This window comes from Meriones unguiculatus, chromosome 4 (genome assembly GCF_030254825.1).
Source record: "Meriones unguiculatus strain TT.TT164.6M chromosome 4, Bangor_MerUng_6.1, whole genome shotgun sequence".
Taxonomy (NCBI): Eukaryota; Metazoa; Chordata; class Mammalia; order Rodentia; family Muridae; genus Meriones; species Meriones unguiculatus.
This window is the reverse complement of record NC_083352.1, coordinates 20,595,026-20,622,851: the sequence shown is the minus strand read 5'-3', so window position 1 is coordinate 20,622,851 and position 27,826 is coordinate 20,595,026. Positions and strand designations below refer to the sequence as shown.

The 27,826-nt window shown below is 41.1% G+C and overlaps 1 protein-coding gene across 7 annotated transcripts in view; it reads left to right on the top strand.

Annotated features, from left to right (window-relative positions):
- Window positions 1-27,826, top strand: part of Unc5d (unc-5 netrin receptor D) — a 547,003-nt gene that overhangs the window by 470,731 nt on the left and 48,446 nt on the right. For 5 of the 7 annotated variants that reach the window (XM_060381572.1, XM_060381571.1, XM_060381568.1 and 2 more), the window contains 3 exons: window positions 1,678-1,863; window positions 6,472-6,849; window positions 10,596-10,680. In XM_060381572.1, coding sequence (XP_060237555.1) covers window positions 1,678-1,863; window positions 6,472-6,849; window positions 10,596-10,680 — 649 coding nt within the window. The remainder of the gene's footprint in view (window positions 1-1,677; window positions 1,864-6,471; window positions 6,850-10,595; window positions 10,681-27,826) is intronic. The other 2 variants (XM_060381573.1, XM_060381570.1) reach the window with 1 other exon arrangement.

Genomic DNA, 27,826 nt, shown 5'->3' with positions numbered 1-27,826 from the left:
AATCCAAAGTCTGCTCACTGTGCCTGGTGCCCTGGTGTGATGTGTCTGCTGTGCTCAGTGTGCTCTCTGCCCTGGGTAGCCCTCTTCCCTGCAAGGAGACACAGGCATGGGCGTATAAGCAGGTTGGTGAACACCTCCTCATTCCTCCAGAACCCAGGCAGGCATGAAGAGTCTGCAGTGGAGAAGTGGTTGGTCATAGCGGAAGGACTGCCAGCCCTCACTGGACCATCCTGGATCTAGAACTAAGCTCTATGTCATAGCCTGTCCCATGGCACACCTTCATGATGCTCAGCTTATTAAGTATGTCTGAAGAACTTCCGACCTCTCAGCTCTGACTCCTTTTGATAGCTGTCCTCCTCTTTGCACATTATTTTTATGTGTTTGCTGCACTATAGCTGATCTGGTTTTGCTTGATCTCCTTACTCACTCTTTAATTCGGTAACACCTTATTTTATGGCCCACTAACTTTGTTGAAAATAAATTCACTCTATACTTGTGTGGCTACCTTTACCCATTTGATAAATGTAATTTAAGGGTGTGGGAAATGCATAGTAAGTGTTATGCAATTACAAGATAAATATATGATGTGTTTATTTTATCCCCTCAGCCCAATACTGGGTGACAGAATAATTATTTTGGACCCATTACATGTACTTACCACATAATCTGTTGGAAAATTAATTGTGTAGTTAGTTCTTGTCACCTTCCTTTCCACACACCTTAATATGACACCTCTTTTAGGATTACCTTGTTTCAGATAATTCTCCTATGTCGAGTTATAATAGCCGTTATCAGTCTGCTTCTGGGATGAGCCACGCCCGATATGTCACTGGAAAAGAATGGGAATTCAGCTGCAGCAAATCCTGGGGGTTGGGGAAACAGCCATATCCTAAAAGTAAACTAATGTTTTATTTTTGCTTTGCCCATGCATTCAATAGGATGGAGTAGGAGAGGTATGGGAGAAACAGCATGTGCCCTCTGAGAGAACAGTCCCCTAACAGTAAAGTGTTAGAGTCTAGCATTGACTTGGTATCAGAAAACATTTACCATGGACACAAGAGCCCTTGGCAACCAAAATATTCATGTTTCACATAAAAATTGCTCTCATTATGATTGCATATGCTAACCAATGTTACTACTGTGCTCTGACTCTGAATATTTGTATCAAAGTTGACAAATTTGTAAACCCTTTTCTATTCTCTTTTAACTCACAGACCATGTTAGCATCCTATCCTAGAGAGCTTTGTGCATGTACCCCAGGCCCCACATGAGCTCAGAATCCACCCTTTACTTTGTCGTTTGTGTGAGTCTGTTTTCCCTAAAATATAAAAATGCTTTTCAGGTAACTATGACTTCTTCAAATAAGTTAAGGAGCTGTTTTTCTTACTAGAAAAAAAAAGAATGTTATGTTCTATGCAAAATTGATCCTCTGAAAGTCTATTATATGGTAAGCTACCTTAATGGGGCTATATTTGACTAGCCTTGCTCTGATTTATAGAAGGGATTTTATAAACTCGACTGTAGTGCGAATGAGAGTCTAACTTGTAGCTAGCTTCCTGTGTGGTTTCCTCTGAGCAGTAGGCTCCACACTCTTAACAGCATATCAGGTCATGTCCTGGGGTGGCTCTATGCCTTGAGCCCATGTTAGCTACTTAGGACTTCTCTTGTGTCTTTCAGGCATTGAAAATGCCAGCGACATTGCTTTGTACTCGGGCTTGGGTGCAGCCGTCGTAGCTGTTGCTGTCCTGGTCATTGGCGTTACCCTCTACAGAAGGAGCCACAGCGACTACGGCGTGGACGTCATTGACTCTTCTGCATTGACAGGTGGCTTCCAGACCTTCAACTTCAAAACAGTTCGTCAAGGTCAGCGGCATAGGTCCCCCAATACCTCATCCTCAGGACCATTGGCTGCACTCACACAGGTGTCCCCATGTTCTTGACCCTGTGTGAGTAGCTCTTGGTCCTGGGAGCCGCTGCCAAATTGTTTCCATTCACCAAATTTGATAAAATGATCTTTTTGTTCCTCAGCAACTGTGAGGATGTATGGATCTCAATTTATTAGTGACAACATTTCAGTGAATCTTTGATACAGAGCACTCAATGACACCCCGTCTCTCAAATGATCCAACTTTATCTTTGAAGAAACGTGATTTAAGTTTTTATGTTTAGTTTTCCTATCTAAAATACTGAATACTAAAACCTGAGAACACAGCCATAGACCACAACTTCATATACACTTTTATTACATTGTTTTTTTAAATTTCTTCAATTTCAAATAAGTGAAAAGGTTTTAGAATATATCTGAGGGATCAGTTAAACGGGGACAGAATGAAACTCCAGACTAAATTACTTTGTGACTAATCTTTTGTTGTGGGGGAAGAAACATTTTTCATGTCAATGCACAGTCATGCTCTTTTTCAAAACAGAGAGAGTCATTTAATTTTCTATTATGAACCAAACCTATTCCTGAATACGAGGTGGGGATGAGACACATTTGGTTTTACTTTCAGCCAAGAAGAAATTGTCTCTTTTCAAAGGATGACATTTTCCACCTTGACCCTCATTATCCATATTGTCCCCTTTATTTCTAGTTATTGTACAGATATCACCTATTGTAAGTGTTGAGCAGTTTCTGTGCTCACATCTATTGGGTAGACAGGCTGCTGAAGTAGAAACCCAAACCTGCTAAAACAAGCAACTGAGACATGACTAGGAGAGATTGGCTTCTCCCCTTTGCTTTTACTCTTGGGCATCTCAGTGTTAAGCCACTGTTGTAAAGCCAGTATTATGTACAAGTTCACCTGCTTTAAAGTCAGTTATATTAGAGTATGAAACCATTATGAGGCAAAACAGTTATTCTGAGTCACCATTTCACAACTATAAAATGGGAATGTTAGCATCCTCCTCATCATGTTCTTGTGAAGATGAATTTGACTAGAATAACATGGGGAAGCCCTTGGCATTTGGGAAGAGCTCATATTCTGAATATAGCTCTAGATGATCACGTGTTCTCTGATCATGAGATGTCAGCACGCTCTGTAGAGCACCAAGCAACAAATATGAGAGAGAGGCAGTTGCCTGGCCTGAAAAAGTTTGGGGAACAGTGATTTGCATCAGTTGGACACATCTCATGGAGGAATGTCTCAATATCAGTGTATTGTTTAAAACAATCATCTTATCAGACCACCTGACCATTCTGTTTATTTGGGGGCTAAAAATCACATAAATCTCACGATAGAAGACAAAGACCTTTTTGTTAACTGCTGCTCTTCTCATATCCATTGACAATGAACCTCATTTTTATAGACTGTGAAGTTGACCTCCACTGTCTTCATGAGCAACATGTCCAGCATCCCAGGCAGGAGAACAACAAGAATGTTAAGCGGAATGTCTCCCTAGTTCTCTTTCTGTAAACAACTTGTAATTAAATGGCCCCAAAGAAAAGAAACTTACAGGTTTATTTGGGTTACATTTGCAGATGACAGTCCATCACAACTGGGAGGCCAAGGTCAGAATCTGGAGCTGTTAGTCACATTCAGAGTCTATAGCAGAGAAAAATGAATGCCTGTGTTCTTACTTGTCTCAGCCCACTTTCTGCCTGACACAGGTCAAGGAAACGATCCTGCTCTAGTGAGCAGGTTCTTCACACATCAGTTATCATGATCAAAACAGTTCCCCACAGACATGCTCACGGGTCAGTCTGATCTTGACAATCCTCACTGAGACTTTCTTTCTTTTCAGGTGATTCAATATTGTGCCAAGTTGGCAGTTAAATTAAAACTAACCATCCCAAGTATGGGCATGGTAGAATACTTGCTCAGCAAGTATAAAGCCCTAGATTCAATGACTAGCACTGCAAATCTGATAGATAAGAAGATAGAAGAGAGGGATGGAAAGAACACAAAAACTCAGGCATACAGAAAGGATACCAGGCTTAGGATAAATGAGGAAAATGGTTTTTTCTTTAATAGAAAATATAGAGGTAACCAAAGGGTGGGGGGCGGTAACTAGCCACAATCAGGCTTCAGTCAAGTGGGTAGCAAACATTTTCCTTTTTTAAATTCATTTTAATTAATTGATTTATTTCACTTTACATCCCAATAGTAGCTCTTCCCTCCTCTCCTCCAGGTCCACCCTCCATCCCTCTTCCACCCTCCCTACACCCCCTATTCCTCAGATATGGGGCTCCTCACCACCGAGCCCCGCCCCCAACCACATACCCACTCACCCCAGCTGATTAAGTCACATCAGAACTGAGTGAGTCCTCTTCCCCTGTGGCCCAGAAAGGTGACCCTGCCAGCGGGGAGTAGTCAGAAAGCAGGCAACAGACTCCATGTCAGAGACAGCCCCTACTGCCCTTTCTAGAGAACCACATGAGGCCTAAGCTTCCCATCTGCTATATCTGTGTAGGGGGCCTATGTCCAGTCTATGCATAGTCCTTGGTTGGTGCTTCATTCTCCACAAGCCCTTCTGGTTAGTTTTGGCTTTCTTGATGTTCTTGCAGAGTTCCTGGCACCTCCAGTTTCTTCCATCCTTCCTCTCACTTTTCTACAGGACTTCCTTTGCTTCACCCAATGTTTGGGGCTGAGTCTCAGCATCTGCTTTGATCCACTGCTGGGTGGAGCCTCTCAGAGGGCAGCTGTGCTAGGCTAGTGTCTGTGAGCATAGCAGAATATCTTTAATAGTGTCAGGGGTTGGCAGCCAAAATTTTCAACTATAGGTTTTTACATGTGAATATGTGTCTGTTTGTGTGTTTTCTCCGCCTTTCTCTCTGTCTCTCTGCCTCTCTATGTCTCTTTCTGTCTCTGTCTCTGTCTCTATCTGTGTGTGTGTGTGTGTGTGTGTGTGTGTGTGTGTGTGTGTGTGTGTGTGTGTTTCTGGTGATAGGACTCAGAATTTCACATAAACTAAGCAAGTTTTCTACCATTTGCCACACTTCTGTACATACTTCTGTAACCAGTTATTTTCCATGTCTCTGCTGTCTAATTTTCAGAAATAATTTTCCCCATAAGCAAGGAGAGTCTTTTAAAACTAACCAAAAATAAAACTTCAAAAGGTGGGTGTTTGTGATCAAATAGCAAAGAGATTTAAGGATATGAGTTTTGAAGTCTCCAAGGAAACTGTTGTTTCAAACTGTTTTCAAATGTGTTGTGTTCTGTAGTCCCACTTTTTCCTTGGGAAGAACACAGACAAGAGCAAGGTCATCATCTATTGAACTCAGCATGGTTCTGTTAAAAAAAAAAAAAAAACAGAAAGAAAGACTACTTGATGGTGGCTGATCTCAGCTCAACAGCCCTAAAATGGAAAAGGGGCATCATCAAAGAGCCATTAGAGATGCATTATCTCATCCTATTTGTTTATTTTCTCTGTGATTCTTGGTTCTTAGCACATTCCAAACAAGGGGTAGGAAAAGCCTAGGTGATAGATACCTTCTTGGCACTGTTACAAATTAGGAAAATAGAAAAATGATAGAGACTAATACAATACAGCCTGGAACTGAAACATTTTCAAAACTACCATGTTTGAAACATTTTTTGGTGAGGTCCCAAAGGGAAATTGTTTAATAAGGTTTGGGTTTCAATTTGAGCTGTTGTATTGACGAACTGATATGGGTGGGAGGCTGGGGAGAGAAGGTTATTCTGTTATTTACTAATAAATGGGATTACTTCATCACGAGAAAATATCACAGCCTTTTTAATATTTGTGTTGGGAGAAAAGATGGTGAACCCAACAGATGACTAAAGCACCAGTCCAGTTTCTCCTGTTTTCATGAATATTGTTTTGTTCATTTGTTGTAAGCCAGAAATGTCACCTTTCTGAGATGCTCCACACGTACAATTGAAGCTACTTTCTGCTGAAGCATTCTTTCCTTCATGGAGTGACATATGTGACGTTCAAGGATATCGGTTTCTCAGACATAGATTCATAAAGTCCCTGAACTATTTGCTCCAAAGCATATTTGCTCCCTTAGCTCCAGGAGTTGCTCAACATTCCACCAGGAATCTTCCACAGCCTCTGTGGGCTCTTGCAAGCAGCACTGGGAGTCACTATACTGTGGCATCCCTTGCTATTTAAAAGGAACAGATGTTATTTTGCTCCAAACTGTATTGCAAAACATCTTTCTTGATTTTTTTTTTTACCTTTTCTATGCCAGTTAAAATAACCACACAAACACTACCTGAGGTGGTTGCCCTAACCTAGTGTCAGAAATGCTTGTTTTGAAAAGGAGGCATGTAAAGAGCTCTGGATGTGAAGGCGTGGGTACATGGCATATCCAAAATGACCTGGAAGGCCAGAGGTCCCCATTCCCAGGCACTGGTGTAGCTCCACCCTATTTAGTAGGGACAGCTAATGCCACCCAGAACCCCCAATGCCCAGGCAAGCTATTCTCTTCTTAATAGAGGCAACTGCAGAAGGAGTAATTGAGGTGTCCTTTAGTGTCTGAGTGACAGATCAATTTTGTCTTACCAGGAAATTCTCTACTCCTGAATCCTGCCATGCAGCCAGACCTGACAGTGAGCCGGACATACAGTGGGCCCATCTGTCTGCAGGATCCACTGGACAAGGAGCTCATGACAGAGTCCTCACTCTTCAACCCTCTATCTGACATCAAAGTCAAAGTCCAGAGCTCATTCATGGTTTCCTTAGGAGTGCCTGAGAGAGCTGAGTACCATGGCAAGAATCACTCGGGGACTTTCCCTCATGGCAACAACCGAGGCTTCAGTACAATACATCCGAGAAACAAAACGCCGTACATCCAAAATCTGTCATCCCTGCCAACGAGGACGGAGCTGAGGACAACTGGTGTCTTTGGCCATTTAGGGGGGCGCTTAGTAATGCCAAATACAGGTGGGTGGTAAGTGTGTGTTTGCATATTTTCCTTGTTTGTGCAGCCCTAGCCTATCCTGACCTGCAGGGACAGAAGACCATGTTTGACTCTGTTGGTAGCCATCTTTTCTGAGGTAGTATAGGTAGGCTCATGGATTTAAGACCCTTTGGGATATGTTACCTAGAGCATGGTAAGAATAAAAGGAACACAATTCTTTCCTACAATTGAAAAGTGTCATGTTTATCCAAAGCACATTTATGCACTGAAAAATAATTTAGCACAAGGACAGTCACACTTCTCATTCTCTTGCCCATGAGCCCTCTCCATGCCAGTCACTCTTGAAAATTTCATTGGTTATTTTAAAATTATTGTTTTAAAATTATTATTACCTTGGTTCTTGGCAAATAATGATGATGAATTATTTCATTGTTGATTTTTAAAATTCAAACATTAGTTCCAGGTCCTTGTTAAAAATACAGCTACGTATGTATATTCCTCTAAGTATGTGTATTTCTCCTTTGCATTTTAAGAGAAAAAAATTTTCTAAATATTTGTACTGGATATTTCAGATCACTGGCATAGATCACTTTCAGAATGGCATTCTAGCTATACACTGATTTCAGGGTTGCTGCCTGAGACCGGAGTAGAAGGAAATTGGTTGGTTTCTTTTCTGAGTCCTAAGCCATGGGAGCTACATAGTGTGGAGAGTCTCGTGGTGGATCTCGATGGCTGAGAGGGTCAGGACCAATGATATGGCATGTTCTGACATAGAAACTGAGTATCAAGCCAGTGTTCAAGGAGTGGAGGTGACCAGCATTTCATCTCATAAAATGAAATCTGTGACGGGATCGGTCTCAGACTTACCTTACCTGCCCAGTACTTGAAACTGAACTCTTATGCTGATAGATGTTCTCTTGTTCTTTCCCAGATTAGTTGTGTCCTCTAACACACATTTTAAAAATATACCTTATTTCTGAAAAAGTAGTCTCAGCTACAGCTCTAATAATGATGGTCATCTCTAATCTTCTTTGTCAGCATTTTAGAGCACATTAGGATTCTTGTTTCCGATATGTTTGGGCATCCCATCTGAGTATCGATATATGATGTCATTCTACTTTGTGGCTATAGGGCATTACTGACCAATAGGATACTTATTGTAGAAGGAAATAGCCCGGCCATATTTAGCGTATGTATTTGTAAAGAAAGGTGGAACATGCCAACCTTGACCTACCAAAGACCAGGATGTGAAATCAAAGTCATATGCAGCCACTGTTAGCATGCCTTTGTCTTAGCTCTTTATCTTCATTTATTAGGGAGTACGTGTATAGGGTGCATATGTGTCTATGTTTACATAAACTGAGCTAATGCCAAGACCAAATCTTTGCCCTTATGGGCTTAGTTTTCATTACAGAAAACATGGAAATGAAAACCAGAAATGGAAGAGAGATGTTTCTTTTACTTTGCCTCTCTCTTGAGAAACACTAGTGTTGAATACTAAAACTCTGATAGCTTATTGGCAATTCCCACCCAGGTCCACCATGAACGGGATGTTTTCAAACCTCCTGACAAGAACCACAGGACAAGATTGAAGCTGTACATTGCAAATGAGTTTTAGGAAAAATAAGTGTGGGAAATTGAAACGTGCACCTTGTTATTTGCAGGGCATGAATGCAAACTATGCCCGAGGAACTAAACTGTACAAAAAGCATGTCACAGAAATTAGATTGCTCTAATGCCATCTATCCCGAATTGCCAGGTGGAGCACTCCGGAAATCATTTATTATGCAAAATATGAAAGTAGAAACTCAGACAGGTGGTTCTATTGTCATATCAAATGAAAAAAGCTGTCAGAGCAAGCAGGTAGAATTGGGGAGCTGCATCTTTTTTTTAAATCAGAGATAACTGGTGAATGACAAGTTGCAAATGGAGACTTCTTCAAGGGATCATATGAATAAACCCTTCCAGCTGTGTTTTCACAATCTGCAACTTGCTACCAACATGCTAACGTTCCCTGCTCTACAACCCTTGTCCCTGCGATTAACTCTCATCAGTCTCCATGTGCAATGTATGTTTGGGTAGAAAGTATATATAAAGGTTAATATAAGGAATGATTGAAAGAGAGTGAAAAAATATAAAGAGCCACTGAATGAGCTTCTTGATTCAGGTTGAATTTAGAAAGACCGTGAATAATGCTTCAGTCTAAACCTAGGGAATTACTCCTACTTGAAGGAATTGGGACATGATAAGCCTCACAAACAGCCCCAGACAATGATGTTCTATACAAGATAACTCAGAGCCTGGTCTTATACTAAGAATTTTGAATCCTTTGCATGCATTCTCATACTTGTGATGTGCTTATTCTGTGTCAGGCACTGTGCTAAGTGTCATTAATGTAAACTGGCACAGTTGCCTGATTGTCTACTGAGCTTCTACAAATAAGTCTTCACAGGGATCCTGAAGAAGAAGCAACAGAGATTCACATTCCAAACTAAGATAAGGCAAAATATGAGACCCTTGAACATCCCAGGTTACCACATGTGTTCAGGAAGGGCTACTTACAATGGAGAACATGCCATTTGGCATTTACAGTTAAGGAACAATAGGAAATGGAAGAGACACCTGATGGGAGGCACCCAAGCATGTCAATTCCAGTTATACTACTATTGGTGTGAAGGTGCAGACTGTAAATGCATCTCCTTACCGAAAAGCTGTGAACAGGATTTTAACGTGCCCCATTCTTAGTTCTAGTGAAAGATATTAATGATTATTAGCGTGTTACTGAATAATGATGTAAACGTGAATCACAAATACCTTGGTTCACAATAAGTCTCACATCCCTGACTCTATAGCTGCTAACACAGAGAGAGAAGAACAGGAACGCTTGTCAACAGCAACCTGCAAGCTTCCTCTGCAATTATCTCTAACAATAGGAAGAAAGGTGAAAGCTGCATTATTCAAAACATAGGAGGAGGCCCAGAGATTTTATTTTGTGTGACTCTCTTACTATTTTGCTATTTAATTTTTTATGTATAAACAGAAATCACATTAAAGAGACTCCAGGCTTTTTCCAGATATCTCTCTTTTTCCAAAGTAAGGTGTTTTCCTCATAGCCATAGCCATAAGTAGGAAATAGGGGACATTTCAGACGCAGTGGTGTGGCTTCACCATGACATGGTTAAGTCACTGTCATTTCTTAACTCTTCCCAACTGCTGTTTGTAAATTCAAAGTCATATCAATTGCAGAACAACCTACAATACTTCAAAACTTGTCAGATTTGCTTTATTTTTCTTAATTTCTTTGAAAAAAATGCAGCAATTCACAAATTACGTTTCTTAACTCACTTCTGCATGTAGCTTGTAAAACAATTTCCTTCCAGGTTCAAGGAAAGTGTCAGTTACCCAGCTTCCCAGACACCTTCTCCAGAAGTGAGAACAAGATATATAACTATATTTTTCAATTTGGGAGAACATTAATTGATAAAGTCATATGTTCTTGGGTAGTACCTGGCCTTAGGATAGCCAGTCTTTTAAGAGAACTGAATGATGCTGGCAAGATTTGAGATAAAACTAAGCACTGAATATGCTCATTTTGCACCTGATAGAGAGCAAGCTTTTCCCCCATGTTTTTCAGAGCTCTTTTTGGTGTTTATACATTAAAAATTGTCAGGGGAAAGTCTTTTGTGCAAGCATGTATAAGGTGTCCAAATAGCATGCTTCAAAATAATTGGGCTATCTCCACATGACCTATTGTCTTTTTCTGTCTTAGGGGTGAGTCTACTCATACCACATGGGGCCATCCCAGAGGAGAACTCTTGGGAGATTTACATGTCAATCAACCAAGGTGAACCCAGGTAAGAGACAGAAGAGGCTAGCATATTAGCGGTACCTTGACTATCCAGTGGAACTTCCGCAGAAAATCTGAATTTATAGTTCAAATGAGACAAAGAGGTCTGAGGATGAGGCAGTGACTACAAAGAGAGTTCAGATCTGCAGTTACATCTTAAGATTATTGGAATCTAAGCAGGCAGCACCACGTGGGAAACAGTGAGCTAGCAGTCAGATGCATAAGCAGGAACTGCACTTAAACTGCCCCACATTCTCCCCTGCAAAACATAATTAAATTACCTTTGCAGGCACTGTTCGGTGTGAGGCACTGTGTACAGTCATCACATGATGAAATCATTACTCTTCAGGCTCTGCAGAAGATCTGCCCCACACAGGCTAGAAGTCAGTTTTCCAGATGATTTTCCTAAGTGGAAAAAAAAAAGTCTTCTATAGCTTTCAGTTCTGACAGATTTCAGCAGCATTAAATTCAATTACACGAGCAAATACAAATCTTGTCACATATTCTTTTTAATGAAAGTAGCTGGTTATTTTCTTAGTGCAACTACATTATTTGTAGAAATATTGCTTTCTTCCACACAAGATAAAGCTAGCTTCTCTTTAGAAAGCAATTTGTCTTATAAACTGGAAACATACCTCTGGCATTTTTAGTCATAACAACTTGGTTATTTTAAAATATATTTTCTGTTGTTGTTGTGTTTGTTGTTGTTGTTGTGAGTACGGAATTCATGAAAGAAAAAAAAAAAACACTGGAAAGAAAAATAATCCAAAAAACAGATGATTGAAACAGATTTTGATAGTGATTTATATGGAAGTATTTGTGGGTACCCAGTGATTCTAACTAGCAGTTCTATGGAGCTTAAGAAGAATGGAAGACAGTTTTCTGAAAGCTGGTTATAGGTAAGGCTCTCGGAGGATTTACATATAGCTGTGCTACAATGGGCACTTTAGCCCATGCTCAGTTGTGTAGAGAATGGCTCTTTCCTACACCTCCCTAAAGGTGCAATGTCTTAAGTAACTCCAGCTGACAGATGTTGGTATCAGAAAGTTTAGGTTTGTTTTGGCATGTGGTACCAGGCGCTGAACACAGGTATTCAAAAATGCTAGTCAAGTGCTAAACCAGTGAGCTATATCCACCACGCAAAGAACAGAATACACTTTGAAGAGACGCTGCACCATCTTGGGTATGATAGTCACTTAGATGTAACATTGGAGTTCTTGCATGAAGGGTACCTCTTTTTTTATCCCTAGATTTTTTTTTAAAGATACCTGTCTGAGGTTCTTGTTACCTACATGTATGTCTTTAAACTCATAATCCTGCAAAAGTCACATGCGATCAACCATCAGCATCCACAGAGGATTGCTTCCAGGACCTTACAAGGACACCAACATCCCAAAATGCCCACATCCCTTATATAAAGCAACACAGTACGTGCATTTACCCTATGCACATTCCCCAACACGCTTTAAATCACCTCTAGACTACTGATAATTCCTGATACTATCTTCTTCTGAGAATAAAACTTGCCCACGCTCAGTACAAATGGAATACTTTTTGATCTGAAGTTGACTGTCTACAAATGTGGAACCAGGCGACAAGTGCGTTCTGCTAAGTTAGAACGAGATAATCCTCCCTGAGTCATGGCCTCCTGCCAACTCTGACTTCCACATCTTCTCCCTTCATTGTAATGGATCTTTCAAGCCTGTAAGCAGCTTCTTCCACTCAAACCCATGCCGATGTCTTCTACCTCATTATATGAGAGCCTGCCTAGGGCTACTTCTCATTTTTCCAAGACACTTAATTTACACCTTACCTCTGTCTCTGTCTCTTTCTAGAAGCTGCCCCTTCTTAAGAGGTCAGAAGAAATGTGCCAACAGGCATCAAGTAAATGGGGCCTCACATAAATGCTGAAAGAATATATCGGAAAGGAATGATTACACAGGGCAGACTGCAATTTTAGATAAGATACAACACTACCTATGAACTTACAGGGTCTAATAACCTTGAAAGACAGGTTGGCCTAATGAGGTCACTCCATGAGCCACGTTGTTCTCTTTAAATTCTTTGCTAACCACCTGGACTTGTCCACTGGTATCTAGACTATGTGCTTTTTGCTGCTGTCTAGGGAGGTGGATCCAGACAGGAGCCATTTCTCTAAGGTTTGATATCTGGGATCTATGTATTTTTCTACTTATTGAACTGTGGATGGTAAGCGGCTCACATTCTCTATGTTCCTTTCAACTTGCTGCAACCTGATGATGTGTCCTGTGTCCTGATAGAGTGGTCACTCTAGGCTGCAGGCCCTTCTACTTCCTTTGTAATCCTTACTCCCCTTTGAGTGACACCAAACTATATGCAAAATGCTAAAAATAACAAATGCCTCTCTGCTCCCTTTTTTGGTTTGTTTGTTTGTTAAGCTGGGATAAATTTTTCTGTCTAAGCCAAGAAGCTGCTTTAGATCTGTGTTCTTTAGCTTTTAATCTTCTGACTAATCAGGAAAAGGCCATTGTAGTGTCTTCCTTTGTAATATCACTTGAAAACCCATTTTCATTTTATGCCATCTGTCAGTGTAAACTTGCCTCTAAATCCAGCACATAGCAAGGGTATGCTGCCCCATTTCAATTCATCCCATATTTTTGGGGGGTGGGGCGGTCGGGGATGAGAATTGTTGATTCCACTTCCCCACACAGAACACAGCAGGATCTTAGGAATGTCTTTGTGCTATATTTAGATTCATGTCTACCATGCCTTTCTCCTTATCATACATGCATTTCTATCATTCCTCCCCATCCCCAATGTAGAAGGGTAATGGTTCAGGACAACTCTGACATGATTAATCAGAGCTTTCTGCCCAATTTCTGAAGCTGTGTAGAAGCAATTAAGGATACAAAATAGCCCTTCTACTTAAGGACTTTCACATGGCTCTGCTTTCGTGCTTTGTGTATTGTGGTTCACGCACATATTTGTGTTGGTTCATGTGCATGTTTGTGTAGGATTATGGTTTCAGAGGTAGTGTGTGCCAGGTGGCTGCAAAAATGGCTAAGAGCTCACATATTAAACTGCAAGCCAAGGCAGACAGAGCAGAGCACTGGGAATACTTGGAGGATTTTGAAGTCCAAAGCCTGCCTGCTTCTGCTTCCCACCCCCCCATGCCCAGTGATACATGGTGACATACCTTCTCCCATGAAGGTACACCTCCTAATTCTTCCCCAACAATTCCATCAACTGGGGGACCAAGTATTCAAAGATAGGTGCGTATGGTGACTTTCTCATTCAAACCACAACAGCCCTTGGAAGGTTTTAGCGGTGGGACATTTCTGATTGGGGGTTTTCATGTTAGGGGTATTCACTGTGTACCATTGCAGTAAAGAGAGCCATAGAAATAAAAAAGCATAGGTCCTTAATGCATTGTAAGGGGAGACTTAAAGACAAGCAGGCAGCAAAGGTAGGGGGAGGGTCTGTCATCTGAGTGCCATCTTAAAAGAAGAGAGAAGGATCTTAGCAATCTCTTCTCTCTAGAGAAATTTCCTGAGGGCCATGCATGGAAGGATATGTGTGTGAGGGGGTAGTCCTAATGAGTGGCTAGATCTCCAGGCTTGTCCCTGGTGAGGTCACTCTGAGGTCAGAGCACTGTTTGAAATGGCTTTCTTCCAACTGCACTGCAGCCTGGCTACAGATGGGGGAAAGAACTTCATGCAATTTCCCATTCACAAAACAGAACAGGAACTAGAGTGGTTCCTAGAAAGCGAATGTTAGTGGAAGAGGAGCTTCCAAGGAGATTTCCTGATGAGAAGCCTCTGATTTCTGGATGGAAGCTGCACATCACCTGGCCCCCAGGCTCTGTGCACATGGTGGCTCCAGCAGTAAGCCTCAAAGAAGCTCAGCTCAGCTTCTAAAGTTTCAACCAATACATTTGGGTTTATGATTTTGATTTGTTTTGTTTTCCATTTCCTTAGATATCATTGGTGGGTGAGGGATTTCATCCTTTACCTAATAACCAAGTCCTTTTATAAAAGTTCAATTCATAAATCCAAATAAAAGAATTCCATGTCATGGCCCCTTCCAGCCAACCTACAGTAAGAACATTGCATGTTACCCTCACCCCTCCTCCTTGCCCAGCCCTCTCTGCAGCTTGTTACACTCATGGCTAGAGAGTAGAGAACTGGACCAGAAAATTATTATGGGGAGCTTTCTTCTGAGAAGCAATAAAATGAAACCAAAGGCAAACATCCATTTCTTTTTCCAATTACACTGTCATGTGAATATCCCAGACCAAATGCTTAGACCAGCATCTGAAATGTAAGTGATCTTGCTGACGGCTTTACAAAGGGACACATATTTTGACATTTAGGCTCAGCACAGATGGGGAATTTCAACCATTTTGCTTTCTAGGGTGTTTTTTTTTTCTTTGCATTTGTTTGTTTGTTTTATATCAAATGATGTAGTCTACCTGATTTGGTACAAAGATTGGGAAGGTAGAAAACTAGGTCATATGAAACAACTTTTAGAAAGATACATAGATAGTGGGTGTTAGTTTTATATAGCAGAGTGTGAAATAACATCAAGTGCTAGGAAGGCAGAAGGAGCTCTGGAAGATGGACTTTCTTTCCCAAGATGAGCTTCTATCATTCTGTCAACAGCCTTATATGGGTTTGATTTCACAGTAGCCACACACACATACCAATACACACACACACACACACACACACTCACACGCACACACAAATGCACACACACACACTCATGTACTTGCAGGCACACACATGCCTACATTTATAAATACATGGATATGCCTCCTCCTAGATCATGTCTTACAGAGCATGTACTGAAAAATATCTTTAGCCTTCTTTGGCATGACCTTAATTTTATAAGGGTAAAAAGAAAACATGAACGTATTTTATCAATGAGATTAAAAGAGATCAGCTGGCCTTTTACGGAAATGGAGGTTTACGACATGATATGTTGTAGCAAAATATGTTTGTGTCAAATATTTGAAGCCCTTCCCTTAGAAGAGCCTCCCACCCCAGCACAAGACTAAACCTTACATCATTCTGTGCCCTCATCTTCTCAGAAGATAAGAAAGTCTTAATCCCAGATTACTTCAACTAGTACAACTAGTCTGATCTTAGCCTCTTGAGTCGGGCTAAGAGCACTTGTCATTTACTGACCCTGATGCCAGGTGGCTGGTCGGAATGCTGATGCTGCTGATGCTGAGAAAGAAGTCTGTCAAAGTGCTGATCTAGCAACTACTCACCTTCCAATCTTGGCGAACATAGCTGAAGCTATGCATCTCTCTTCCGGGCTAATACAAAGCAGAGACATCTCATGGCGGAATATTGTGGATGCGTAGAACAGTTTCCATGATTGGCATGGTGAGAGCAATTCAGTCAGTAACTAGGAAGTGGCAAGCATGTTCAGCTCTATGGACCAAGGAGAATCTGAGACAGTGTATGGGAAGTGGAAAAGAAAAGGTCTGTTTGCGCAACTTGAGGTATTTGGGACCCAGTGGGTTTCTTTGTTTCCTCTGTATTTGTAGAATGTACAGAGCTCTGAAGCTGATTAGAAAGTTATTGTCAAATATGCCAACTGTAGATTTCAGAGATTTGCCTGTCACAGCACCAAGGCCAATTTCCCAGTTCCCTGTACAGCCTGCAGGGAGACAGCATCTCATCACAGGGGACCCAGGGTCCCCTCCCCTGCACACACTATGCCTCCTCCCTTCCTGCTGATACAAGAATGCAACTGGAGAGAAAAGAAAATAAAGCACGTTTTAGGAAAACATAATCTCAAAGAATGTTTTCTTTTGTTCTCTCTAAAGACTCAATGAGAATTAGCTACAAATTTAGAGTTATTTATAGAAAATGGCATTGGTAGCTATTCTCATTGCATGCCAGCTTCTTTACCAATTCCGTGCTACCAGGATCCAGGGAAAACCCTTTGGGAATATTGGGCATGGTGGCTCATGGTGGCTGCCCCAGTTTGCTCTCTTTTGCTATGACCAAGAACATAACCAAAATCAGCTTGAGGAGGTAAAGATTTTTTTTTTTTTTCATCTTTCAACTCTCGGGTCACTCTCCGTCATTGAGGGAAGACATGGCAGGGACTAAAGCAGGAACTGAAACAATGATAACGGTGGAATGCTGCTTCCTGGCTTGCTCCCCCTGGCTTACTCAGCTTGCTTTTCTTGAACCATCTAAGACCACCTTCCCAAGAATGGCCCTGTCCCCAGTATGGCAGGCCCTCCCACATCAATCATTAATCAAGACTACTTGCCTACAGGCAATTGAATGAAGACATTTTCTTAATTGAGATTCCTCCTCCTAGATAATTATAGTTTATGTCAATTTGACAAAAAAAAAAAAAAAAAAAAAAAAAGGCAACCAGGACAGTGGCAAAGCCAAGGGAAAGGGGATAATTTCCAGGCCCCATACTCCCAAGAAGTGAGATGAACCCTGGCTCTGAAATGTGGGCCACAGTTTTTCCAGGCCTTTGCAATATGAGGGTACAGTGTTCCAAGACCAGATTCTGCTAATAGGCACCACAGGGACTGCTGGTGCTTACGTACAACTGGTGGCAAGCTGGTCACACAGACCCATTGTAACCGACTTTTTTTAGAACCATTGCCCATCTATAAGGAGCCCATTAAAGATTTTTATCTCTAAAATCACTCTAAGTCAGCTAAGAAAACCATCACTACCTTTCTTCAGATGGTGAAGCAAAAAGATGTGTGTTCTCTATTTCCTTCCTAGGAGAGTAGCTCAGGGGTAAGTTTGTAGAAAACCTTGGGGAATCTCAGTGTCTCCCTTCCTGTGCAGCAGAAGCACCAGAGGTCCAGTGCATGCATGCTCTCTTTGTCCAATTGTCCCTGCAAATGCCTTCACAGACACACCCAGAAGAGTCTCTCCTCAGTAACTGCCTAGGTGTTACTTAATCCAACCAAGTTGACCATCAAAACTCTCACATTGCTCAAGGCGCAATATAGCCGCACATTTTAGAAATGAAACCAAGCAGCACAAAAGGCAGGAGGATGAGGAAGAGGACATAAGTTTGAATTCTACCTCCAGTGGTGCTGCCTGCTTCTCGAGGAAGGGAAGATAAAATTGAATTGATGGTAAGGACTGATGAGGCTTCAGGCTGAGAAACTAGGTAGGAGTCTCTTTCAGAGGTGTAACGTATTTTGTCATGCCCAATTGTCCCCAAAGTGCAAGCCTGCATTGTTACAAGTGCCCTCCTGAAGGGTTGGTTATTGGTGGTATTTTTTTTTTGCTCCCTCCAAATGGTGCCAGTTAGGACAATAAATTAAAGCCATTCTACAATTTAGTGTCCTTGTATCTGTAATCATAAACAGTTTAAATCTATACACTAATATGTACATTGGGGGTCAAAGGAGAGGGGGTAAGAGGGAATAGGGAGAAGTGTGTGTGTGTGTGTGTGTGTGTGTGTGTGTGTGTGTGTGTGTGTGTGGTGGTAAAGGAGATGGAAGGGTTGAAGATACTGTTCAGAACTCTGGTGGCTTGGGATCTGATGATTAATTAGCAGAGAGAAATTTGCCAGCTGAAGGTCACCTGAGAGTTTCTGATAACAGTTGATCTAAAAACAACTTTGGATTTCTTTCCAGGGAATAAACGTAGCTCTCCAACTTAAAAAGAAAAAATGAAGAGAGAGAATCCATTACAGAAAGAGTATAAAAGGAAATGAGCAACATAATCATGGCAGGGGCTTGGGGGTAGTAAAGAGAAATTTTGGTTCATCCTCTGACTTATGAGCATGAGCTGATGAGAGGATGTGGGGCACAGAATCTGCTTCCCTCCTCCATTCAAGGTGAAATAATCCTGCCATTCTAGGTAAAAATCTTCCTGACACCTTGGAGCTTATTGAAATGTACTGAAGACATGCAGTACTTGTCAAGATTTTATTGCCAACTTAGGCACTGACATTGCATGAGAAATAAAGAATTGTCAAAAAAGAAATGACATGGCAGACTGAGAGGAGTACAGGATTTCAGATTGCTTGGGCTCCAGTTAGCATCATAAAGAGCCAGGATAAACTTTAGTGAATCATTTTTTTTTATTTACTGTATACCTGATAATTTACATATTGTTAACTGTCTTCAGACTCCCATAAAGATAATACAAAAACTTTCTAACATTCAGTAAAAACTATTAAATACCATTTATTTACTCATTAATTCTCTTATGTAGTATGTGGTAATAGAGTTCAATGGTAGGGCTTAGAACATGTTAGAGAAGTACTCTACCACTGAACTACAGGGTGGAAATATTTTTATTTCCTCAGATGATGGGATGAGATAAGAGGCCTTCCCAAGCCTTTTAAGCTCTTTCTGAACTTTCACTGGTTCAACTCAGGTGTTCTGGCCCAAATTCCTCTGCAAACTGACTGATTGAAACTGGCTTCTATTAGCTTCTGACTGAATTGTTCTGGCTGGCCTCAAACTAATTCTGGCCATACCTTCTAATCTTCTGTCTCCTTCTGTCTTCACCTATGTCTAACTTTTTCTCTCTGCAACCTGTCTCTGTAAAACTTTTGGGGGTGGGAGGAGGGGAAACTCTCTCTCCCTGCAATGCTGCTGTTAAGTACCCTTTCTTTCCTGTCCTATTCTCCTGAAAGTGGGGATATCCTATCTCTGATTCATTCCATCAAATCTTTCTCTGAGTTATCTCTTTGTCTGCCCTCAATTAAATGTCACTTTCAGTCCTGGCTGATTCCTTCTATAAACTAACCTTACCTACCTACATTATTTGGGATTAAAGGTTTGTACTAAGGGTGTGTCTGCATTCCAGCAGGATCACATAGACCTAGAAGATCTTTGGACGAGATCCCTTGCCAGAATCTAGCCATGTAGCTGGATTAAAATTCCTCCACCACATGTCAAGGCCCTCTTTTTATTCTTCATTTTGACATAGTAGAACCCTAATTATCTAGATCGGCCTTTAAATGATTGCATAGACCAAGCATACTTTGACTTTCGATCTTCTTGCCTTAGCCTCAATAGCAGCTGGAATTACATGCCTGTAATTCCAGGAAGATCCAGTCCTGGCTTGTGTGTATATGTAGAGTCCATATGTCTGCCTGCTCCTGTGAATATGTTTATGTACACATAAATGTCTCATGTGGGGGCCAGGTGTCAGTATGTGGTCTCTTTCTCGATTGTTCACAGCCTTGTTTCTTGAAACAACATCCACCACTGAACTCAGAGCTCATTAATTTTGCTAGACTGGCTGGCCTGCAATCCCTAGACATCCCCCTGTCTCTACTTCCTGAGCTTCGAGATTACAGGTTTATGCTATTATACTTAGTTTTTAAACATGGGTGCTATGGATCTGAACTCAAGTCCTCATGCTTGCACAGTAAGAATTTTACTGACTAAACCACCTTTTCCTCCAGCCCTAACTGTTTTTATTACATAAACAACAGGTGTTCTCTGGTGGTTTTGGTTGTCTCCATGATGCCACTACACTTATGGGATTAAAAACAAGTCCTTCAATGACAGTGAAAATATTAGTGGTTCACTCTCAAGACCCTTGTAAAAATACAGTAAACTCCTTCCACTGCTTTTGACTTTATCACCATTTCTAATAATTAGTTTCTCTGTCATTTATACCTTAGAAGTCTACTATATGATTCCAAATAGTGAAATCCTGGTGGGCTGACACATGGGTTAGAAGATGAGTGACTAGCCTGGCAGAACAGGTGTCTTAGATCATTTTGAACATGCTGTATCCCCATCCAAAGCTTTCTTTGCTTGCTAGTGATGGATGAAAATGTGTAACTGTCCCTGTTCCTCTTTGCTCAGGGCTCAGTCCAGCTTCTGAATTCAGGGTTGCTTTTAAGTGAGTTTCAGAACTGTTTTACTGGGTGCATCAAATTGATGGCATGTCCCTATTCCTTCTGAGAGATTTGCCATTAATTAACTCTACAACGAGTCTAGGGAACTGCCAAAGAAAGGTGATTCCTAAGGAACACAACAGAGCAGGACTCTGCCAGTGCCAGGGGAGTAAATTGCTGCCATTTGGGAGTTACATTCATTCTTTCAGGCTACCTCGACATGCGTTGTAATAAAAGGAGCAATTTATCAAATAGTATCTTAATGGCCTAGAGGGGTTAATGCACCGTTAGTGGAAGATTATACTCTTTTCCCCAGTAAAAATCAAGATGATTTCTTCTCAAAGTCATTTATGTTGGAATATAATGCCAAAACGAAATACAGAAAAAGGTGAAAAAAAAAAACATACACCGATTGTCATTTTTTCTTTTTTCAGAAAAGATTTCCTTCCCAAACCAAGCCCTGCTTTCTTTTCTACTTCACACCCCCTCACTCTACAAGCACACCTCAGTACAAATTGCCATCATTTTAATCAAAGTGCATTTGAAGCCCAAGTGAGCTCTCAATGGGAAGTGATTAGAGTGGTCCAGGGGAGTCTTTAATTAAAGATGCCATTGACAAGATAACAATGGTTTTGAATGCCGTTAATAGAGCGAAGGAGAAAGTACACCTTAACTCAATAAGGGGAAAGTCATTGGTTCATGGTTTTGATTGCACATTGTGAGTAGGCACCACATACCATAATTATTTTTATTTGTATGGCCATCTCTTTTATTGCCCATTCTGGAAGAACTAGCCTTTCCTATTAACATATTTAATATATATCACACTTTCCATTTTACATACTTATAGTCTAATAAAAATGCGAGGCAAAGATACCAGCCTTCAATAAGGCTATCCCCATCCTGCTAAGACTGTTCATATAGCCCTCGGAAGACATGGACCATCCACCTTCCTAGCTCACTGGATAGCGTCTTTAAGCTAAACCAACATACCTTCCCAGAGTTCCACAAGGTTATATGAAGACACAGAGTCCCTCCCTGGTTAATGGAGTGGAGCCTCCAGTAGCTGCAGTGTTGAAACCCTGAAAATGAGCAACACCTTCATTAGTTATGCCATACCTGGGAACAATGCAGTACAAGGAACAGAGGATTGCAACATAAAAAAGTGGTTCAACAATAACAGAATGGCTCCGTAAGATGCCCCATGCTTCCAGAACCTGAGCATGTCCCCCCACCCCTTTTGCCAAGGGATTCTGCAGGTATGAGTAATGTTAAAGGCTTTGAGAAGCAGAGATACTGCAAACTCTCCAGGTGAGCACAATGAGGGGTCTTAGGAAGACAGGCATGACAGAGTCAGGGAGATCTGAGAATGTCATGCTGCTGCTGGCTAGCAGACAGAAGGAGGGTCCTTGCCTCAAGATAAACCAGCACCCTGCAGCTGGAAGAGGCTAAGAAATCCTTTTAGCTTCATGGGATCTCTGCTATTCAGACCTGTAAGAAAAGCTTGTTTTGAGCCATTGGTGCTACAACAATAATAAGACAAAAACTCAAGCCTCTTTGTGATCACTGTACAACTCTTAACATTCTATCTTCCCGAAGCTTCTGCTGGTGTAACAACTCTCATACTGGAATCTGCTTACAAGTCTAGCTTTCAGGAAGAAGTATTTAATTCAGATGTTCAGAACTTGCCTGACATGAGAGAGGCCCTGGCTTCTAATCACTAGAGCCTCCTAAAATAAAATTCCAGGCTTGAAATATATGTCCTGCAGAACAACCTCCCCCACCCCCACCACTACCCCATGCTCAACAACAGCATGCATGCATACAGTCATCATACTGATCCAGTTGCACATACACATACACTCATACACACACACTCACACATACTCACACACACACATTCACACACACTCTTTCTCAGACACACACATACACACACACACACACACACACACACACACAAGTTAACCTGTGACCTGTAACACTGGCTTTGTCTCATCCCACTACCTAGAAACATCTGTTTCCAAGCAATGAAAACCCTGGGCCTGATTCCTCCCTAGGTCTTCCCTGACTAAAATGAAATAAGATTCGTATTTCCCCCCAGAGAAAGCTGTTTCCCATTCAAAATGTAAATGAATAAACAACTTACTAGATATTAAAAACTGTCACAGCAGCATGATGCATAGATCCTCTCCTCTCCCCCTCACTCTTTCACAGTGAGGAGGCATCATTTCACTTCTAAAAAGCCCAACACTGCATGAAAGATGAGCCTTAAATTGTGTCTAGGAACTGGTGATTTTCACATGATTTGTGCTTCCTTTAGTATATTAATTGGTAAACACCCTACGAATGTGTGTGTAAACTAAAGCCGTTTAACATATGCAAACAGTTTAATCTCTCTCAGTATGGCGTTGCTCCATTTCAAGGAGCTCAGATAGTCATTCCAGTGTGCAGCTCTTTCTCCTCCTACCACATTCCCCTTTGTGCCATCTCCTTCCTGTGATTCTTTTTTAGATAATATGATGTGGATGACCCAAATCTTTAAACCCTTGAACGGTAGAGATGCACGTTGGTCCCTTGTGAATTATACATAGAGGCCATTTTAATCCAGTGTTCTCAATCTGTGCTTCCCACACAATGGCTTGATGAGCTGTGGCATTATTTCTCAATCACTGCTAATCAACCTCCAACCCGACATCCTTGCTTATGAATAGATGCTGCTTACAGACTGAAGATGTAAGGAGAAATGGGCTGCAATTGAATGTTCTGTTACAAGAGCAGCATCAGAGGCCTTAAGGCTGAGCGCTGAACTTGACTAGCATCCGAATTCCATTTTGGAAGCCTGCCCTATATTTGTAAGAAGGCCAAGTCCTTTTAAAAATTTTGTAAATACTTTATTATATTATTTTTTCATACAATACATCCCAACCACAGACTCTCCTCCTTCCTCTCCTAACAACCATCCTCACTTCTGCTTCTCCCATATCCACTGGGCCTTCTTTTCTCTTCAGAAAAGAGCAGGCCTCCCAGTGATATCATCCAAACTCAGCATGACAAGATGCAATAAGACTAGGCATAAACCCTTATATCAAAGATGGATGAGGCAACTCAGCAGGAGGAAAAAGTTCCATGAGCAGGCAAAAGAGTCAGAGACACGCTTACTCCCATTGTTTGAGTCCAACAACAACAAAACCCCAAGCTAAATATATCAAGAACTCAAGAAAGTGGACATCAACAAACCAAAAAAATCCAATTAAAAACCAAATACAGACCTAGACAGAGAATTCTCTTCAGAGGAATCTGAAATGGCCAAGCCCCTTGTATATATGCAGGATTCCTTGACCATTTTCTTAAGAACAACATAATTCTCAAATGTTAGTGCCAGAGACATCTTGTAAGTAAAAGAAGCAGGGGCTCATACCTATTCCACAATCACTGAACAGACCTTTATTGGAGGTATCCAGGAATAGAGAATAAACTATGCTGCCCAAGAAATTCGGAGTCACATTCCTATTTTAGAACACCTTGAAAATAAAAAATGTGCAATCTGCTGTAATGGGCGATTTTGCCCACTTTCTCCTCTCTTCAGCCTCTTATCACGTATTTCTTTCCAGGTGTTTGATTTTTGCAACCTGCATTGGAGTTGTGAGAAAAGTTTTCAGCACATGTGTTTGTGATTTGTGATAAACTAGTGAGAAAAGGCAGCTTTGAAGAGCCCAGGTCACCCCCAAATTCTAAAATATTACACTCCTGAGGGTGCTATGTAATCTATGGTCAGGGCAAAACAACAAGAGCAAAACCTCCTCCACCACCAACAACAAACCTAAACACTGCAGGAGTGTTACCCCACTATAATTTTAGTACCCCAGGTCAGAATATAGGTTTTAATGGAAAGGAAAAAAATTATAAAAGTGGTGAGAATAGTATCTCTCCTCCATTGAAAACCCTAAGAGGCTACCCTTGCTTTCAGGGCTGTAGTTTTAGCACTACAGCTGATATCTATCTACATTTTATGTCTGTTCCATTAAAATATGATTTAATTATGTATCAACCAAGGGCCTAACATGGTCCAATGATCATCGCTCTCCTGTCTGGATTCTGAAATGACACGGTGTAGAAAGGTGAGCAATCCTCCATTAATCTGTGATCTAAGCCATAAGGAGGAAGGCAGGAATGATGATTACCAAGCACAGCAGGGCAGGCAACAACGATGAAAACCTCCTCTCAGAGCCTGAAACTGACAGTCTGGGCTCGAGGAAAACTATCTTCTACACGTTTAGTATCAGATCAGCAACTGTTGAGTTAGCAAACACAGTATCTAAGCAGCTACCCCAGCCCTGCCAAGGTCAGTAATGATGGCAGTGGTGCACAGAGAGGGGAAGGGAAATACTTTTTACTCCACTAGGCAGACAGCACTGCCTGCAGTTCCTCTATCTCCCTTCAGCTCATGTTTCATGTGACAAAATGCTGAAAAAAATCTCCCCGAGTGCTTGATTCCCTTCCATTCATTTAATTTCAACACCTTTAAAGTCTGAATACATTTTTCCAACTTAATGAAAAATTGGAGACTGGTAGCTGGTAGCAGTTTCTACCCCCTGTGATGAGGTTTGGAAGGGCTAGTGGGTTTTTGCCTCTGCTGCCTTCTCTCCTGGTGTATTTATACAAGGGAGTAAAATGCCTACATGTACACATGAACAAAAGGTCTATAACCTTTGCGAGCAAGATGATCCTTTACCTACTATGTGGGCATTGGAAGATAACTGGAAGTTATCTTGTGTGACAACATACTTATCAAAGTCAGACAATTAGCACTGATAAAACATTATCACCTACCAAACAAAGCTTATATATAATTTCACCTGTTATCGGAAAAAAAAGGCTCTTCTTTGAAAATAGAAACCCAAGACAGTTCATTATATTTTATTGCCATATATCTGTAGTCTATTTGAATCCGAAGTTATCCTGTCTTTGAATTTTATGACAGTGGCAATTAAGCCTTCAGAGTGCCTATGTTGTGCACTTCCTAGCAAACTGGGTTCCTCTCATGTTTCCCGATGGGGAGATCTGAGTTGTTCTCTTTGGGAATGGTCAAGAGGAGAGGCTGAGTTCTCCGCAATGTGCTGCATCTTGGATGTGTTCTCTCTGTTCCTTCCACTACTGGCAACATTAAGGTTGACAATCTATATGTGGCAAATCACCCATGTGAAGTAATAGTTGCCTTTCGTGACTAGCAAGTACCTTGTGGTAAGTACTTTGAAACTATGCTTTAGAACTCCTCACACCTTCCCCTAGTGGACTTACAGCCTTTATAATTCTAAGTTATATCAATAGCTACTGTACATTCTTTTAAAATTAATTAATTAATTAACTTTACATCCCAGTGGGAACATTCCCTTTCTTCTTTCCTCCCATTCTCTCCCTCCCCCTTCCCCTCCCCCTTTGCGTTTCCTTTTCTTCTCAGAGAAGGGAAGACCTCCCATGGGTTTAAACCAGTCAAGGCATAGCAAGTAGGACTGGGTGCATCTTCTTTCATTGGGTGAGACAAGGCATCCCCAGTTATGGAGAAGGGATCCAAGGGTAGGCAACAGAGTCAGAGACAGCCGCTGCTCCTGTGGTCAGAGATCCCTCATGAGGACCAAGCTGTACATCTGTTAGATATGGGGGGGGGGTGCTAGATTTGTCTCATATCTGCTCTCTGGTTTATGGATCAGTCTCTGTGAGGCCCTATGAGTCCAGGTTAGTTGATCTTCTATGTTTTCTTGTTGTATCCTTAACCTCTCTAGCTCTTTCAATCCTTCCTTCCCTTATTTCACAAGACTCCCCTTGCTCCTCCCAAAGTTTGGCTGTGGGCCTCTGTTTCTGTTTTCATCAGCTGCCAGGTAAAGCCCCTCAAAAAACAGCCATGTTAGACTCCTATAGCAGAATATCATTAATAGTATCCATGGTGGGCTCTCTCATGGAACTGCAACTCAGGTTACACTACTCATTGGTTGGCTCAGTCAAAGGTTTTGTGTGGGAGTTGGTATCTCTCTTCCTCTGCTGGAAGTCCTGCCTGGCTTCAGGTGGTGGCCAGTTCTGGGTCCATATCCATTGCTTCCAGGAGTTTCAGCTAGGATCACCACCATAAACTCCCAGGAGCCTCCCCAATCTTAGAGATGCCCATTTACTGTGTATTTTTATTTGCTTTCCTGTGTTATATTTTGTAGTATTGTTTAATTAGGATCTCAAAATGTTTCAGATTTGAATGGGATCCCCTTCAAGATCTGGATTGTATATTCTTTCCAACAAACATTGTGAGTGTTTACCATCAGTATGTTTGGGCACTAATAATACAATAATGAAGAAAACATTGTTTTAAATCTTTAGCCTTGTGCAGAGTATATCTTAGCTTAGAGGTACCATAAGAATAAATGAGCAAATAGGATAGTCCATTAGAAAGGATTGAGCAAAAGAAAAGCAAAGGTCAGCTCTTGGTGTAGGGAATGTTCCAATTACCAGAGTATAGGCAAGGAGTGCCTCATTAGTGGATGTCATTTGCACAAAGACCTGAACAGAACAGGGAGTCCAATGGCTGTCTGGAGGACATTTCTTTCAGGCAATGCCTAGCACTGCAGAGCAGCAAAAATAGTTCCAACTCCTTGAGGCCTGAGCAAACTGGCATGTGGCTGAGTTGAGAGCAGACTGGAAGTCAAGGATAAAGTAGGAAGACCAGCCTTGTGGCCAGAGTTCCTTAAATCTCAATAGTGTATATTTCATTACTGTAATGAGATTTTTATTAAAGTATGATGTATTTGTTGGCACGTAAACAAGTTACTGAATAAATATGCTACTCAGGTAACAAAGTTCCTCTAGAGATAAGAACCAGGTCTCAGATTACCTTTATATACAGAAAATCTAAGTTATATACATATATGCATGTGCCTATAAGTATATGTATATATATGTATATATATATGTATATATATATGTGTGTGTGTGTGTTATATAAAACTATATATAACTATATATAAAACTATATATATAGTTCATATATATAGTTCATATATATTTATATATATATAAATATATATATATATAAGAGGAAAGATTTATGTAACAAAGGTCCCAGGAAACAAAGCTTTTCAATCTGGGAAGCATACTAGGGTGTGTGATGTGGTGAACTAGTTCATACTATGGTTTTGAAGCCACTGCCATTAATAGCTGCAGTTATTATTAGCTTGCAGCAATTTTAGAAAAAAAATGTGTTGCCTTTTCTTCTAGCAGGAACATGAATCCTGCCTTGTCATATATTATATAAAGTGAGAAAA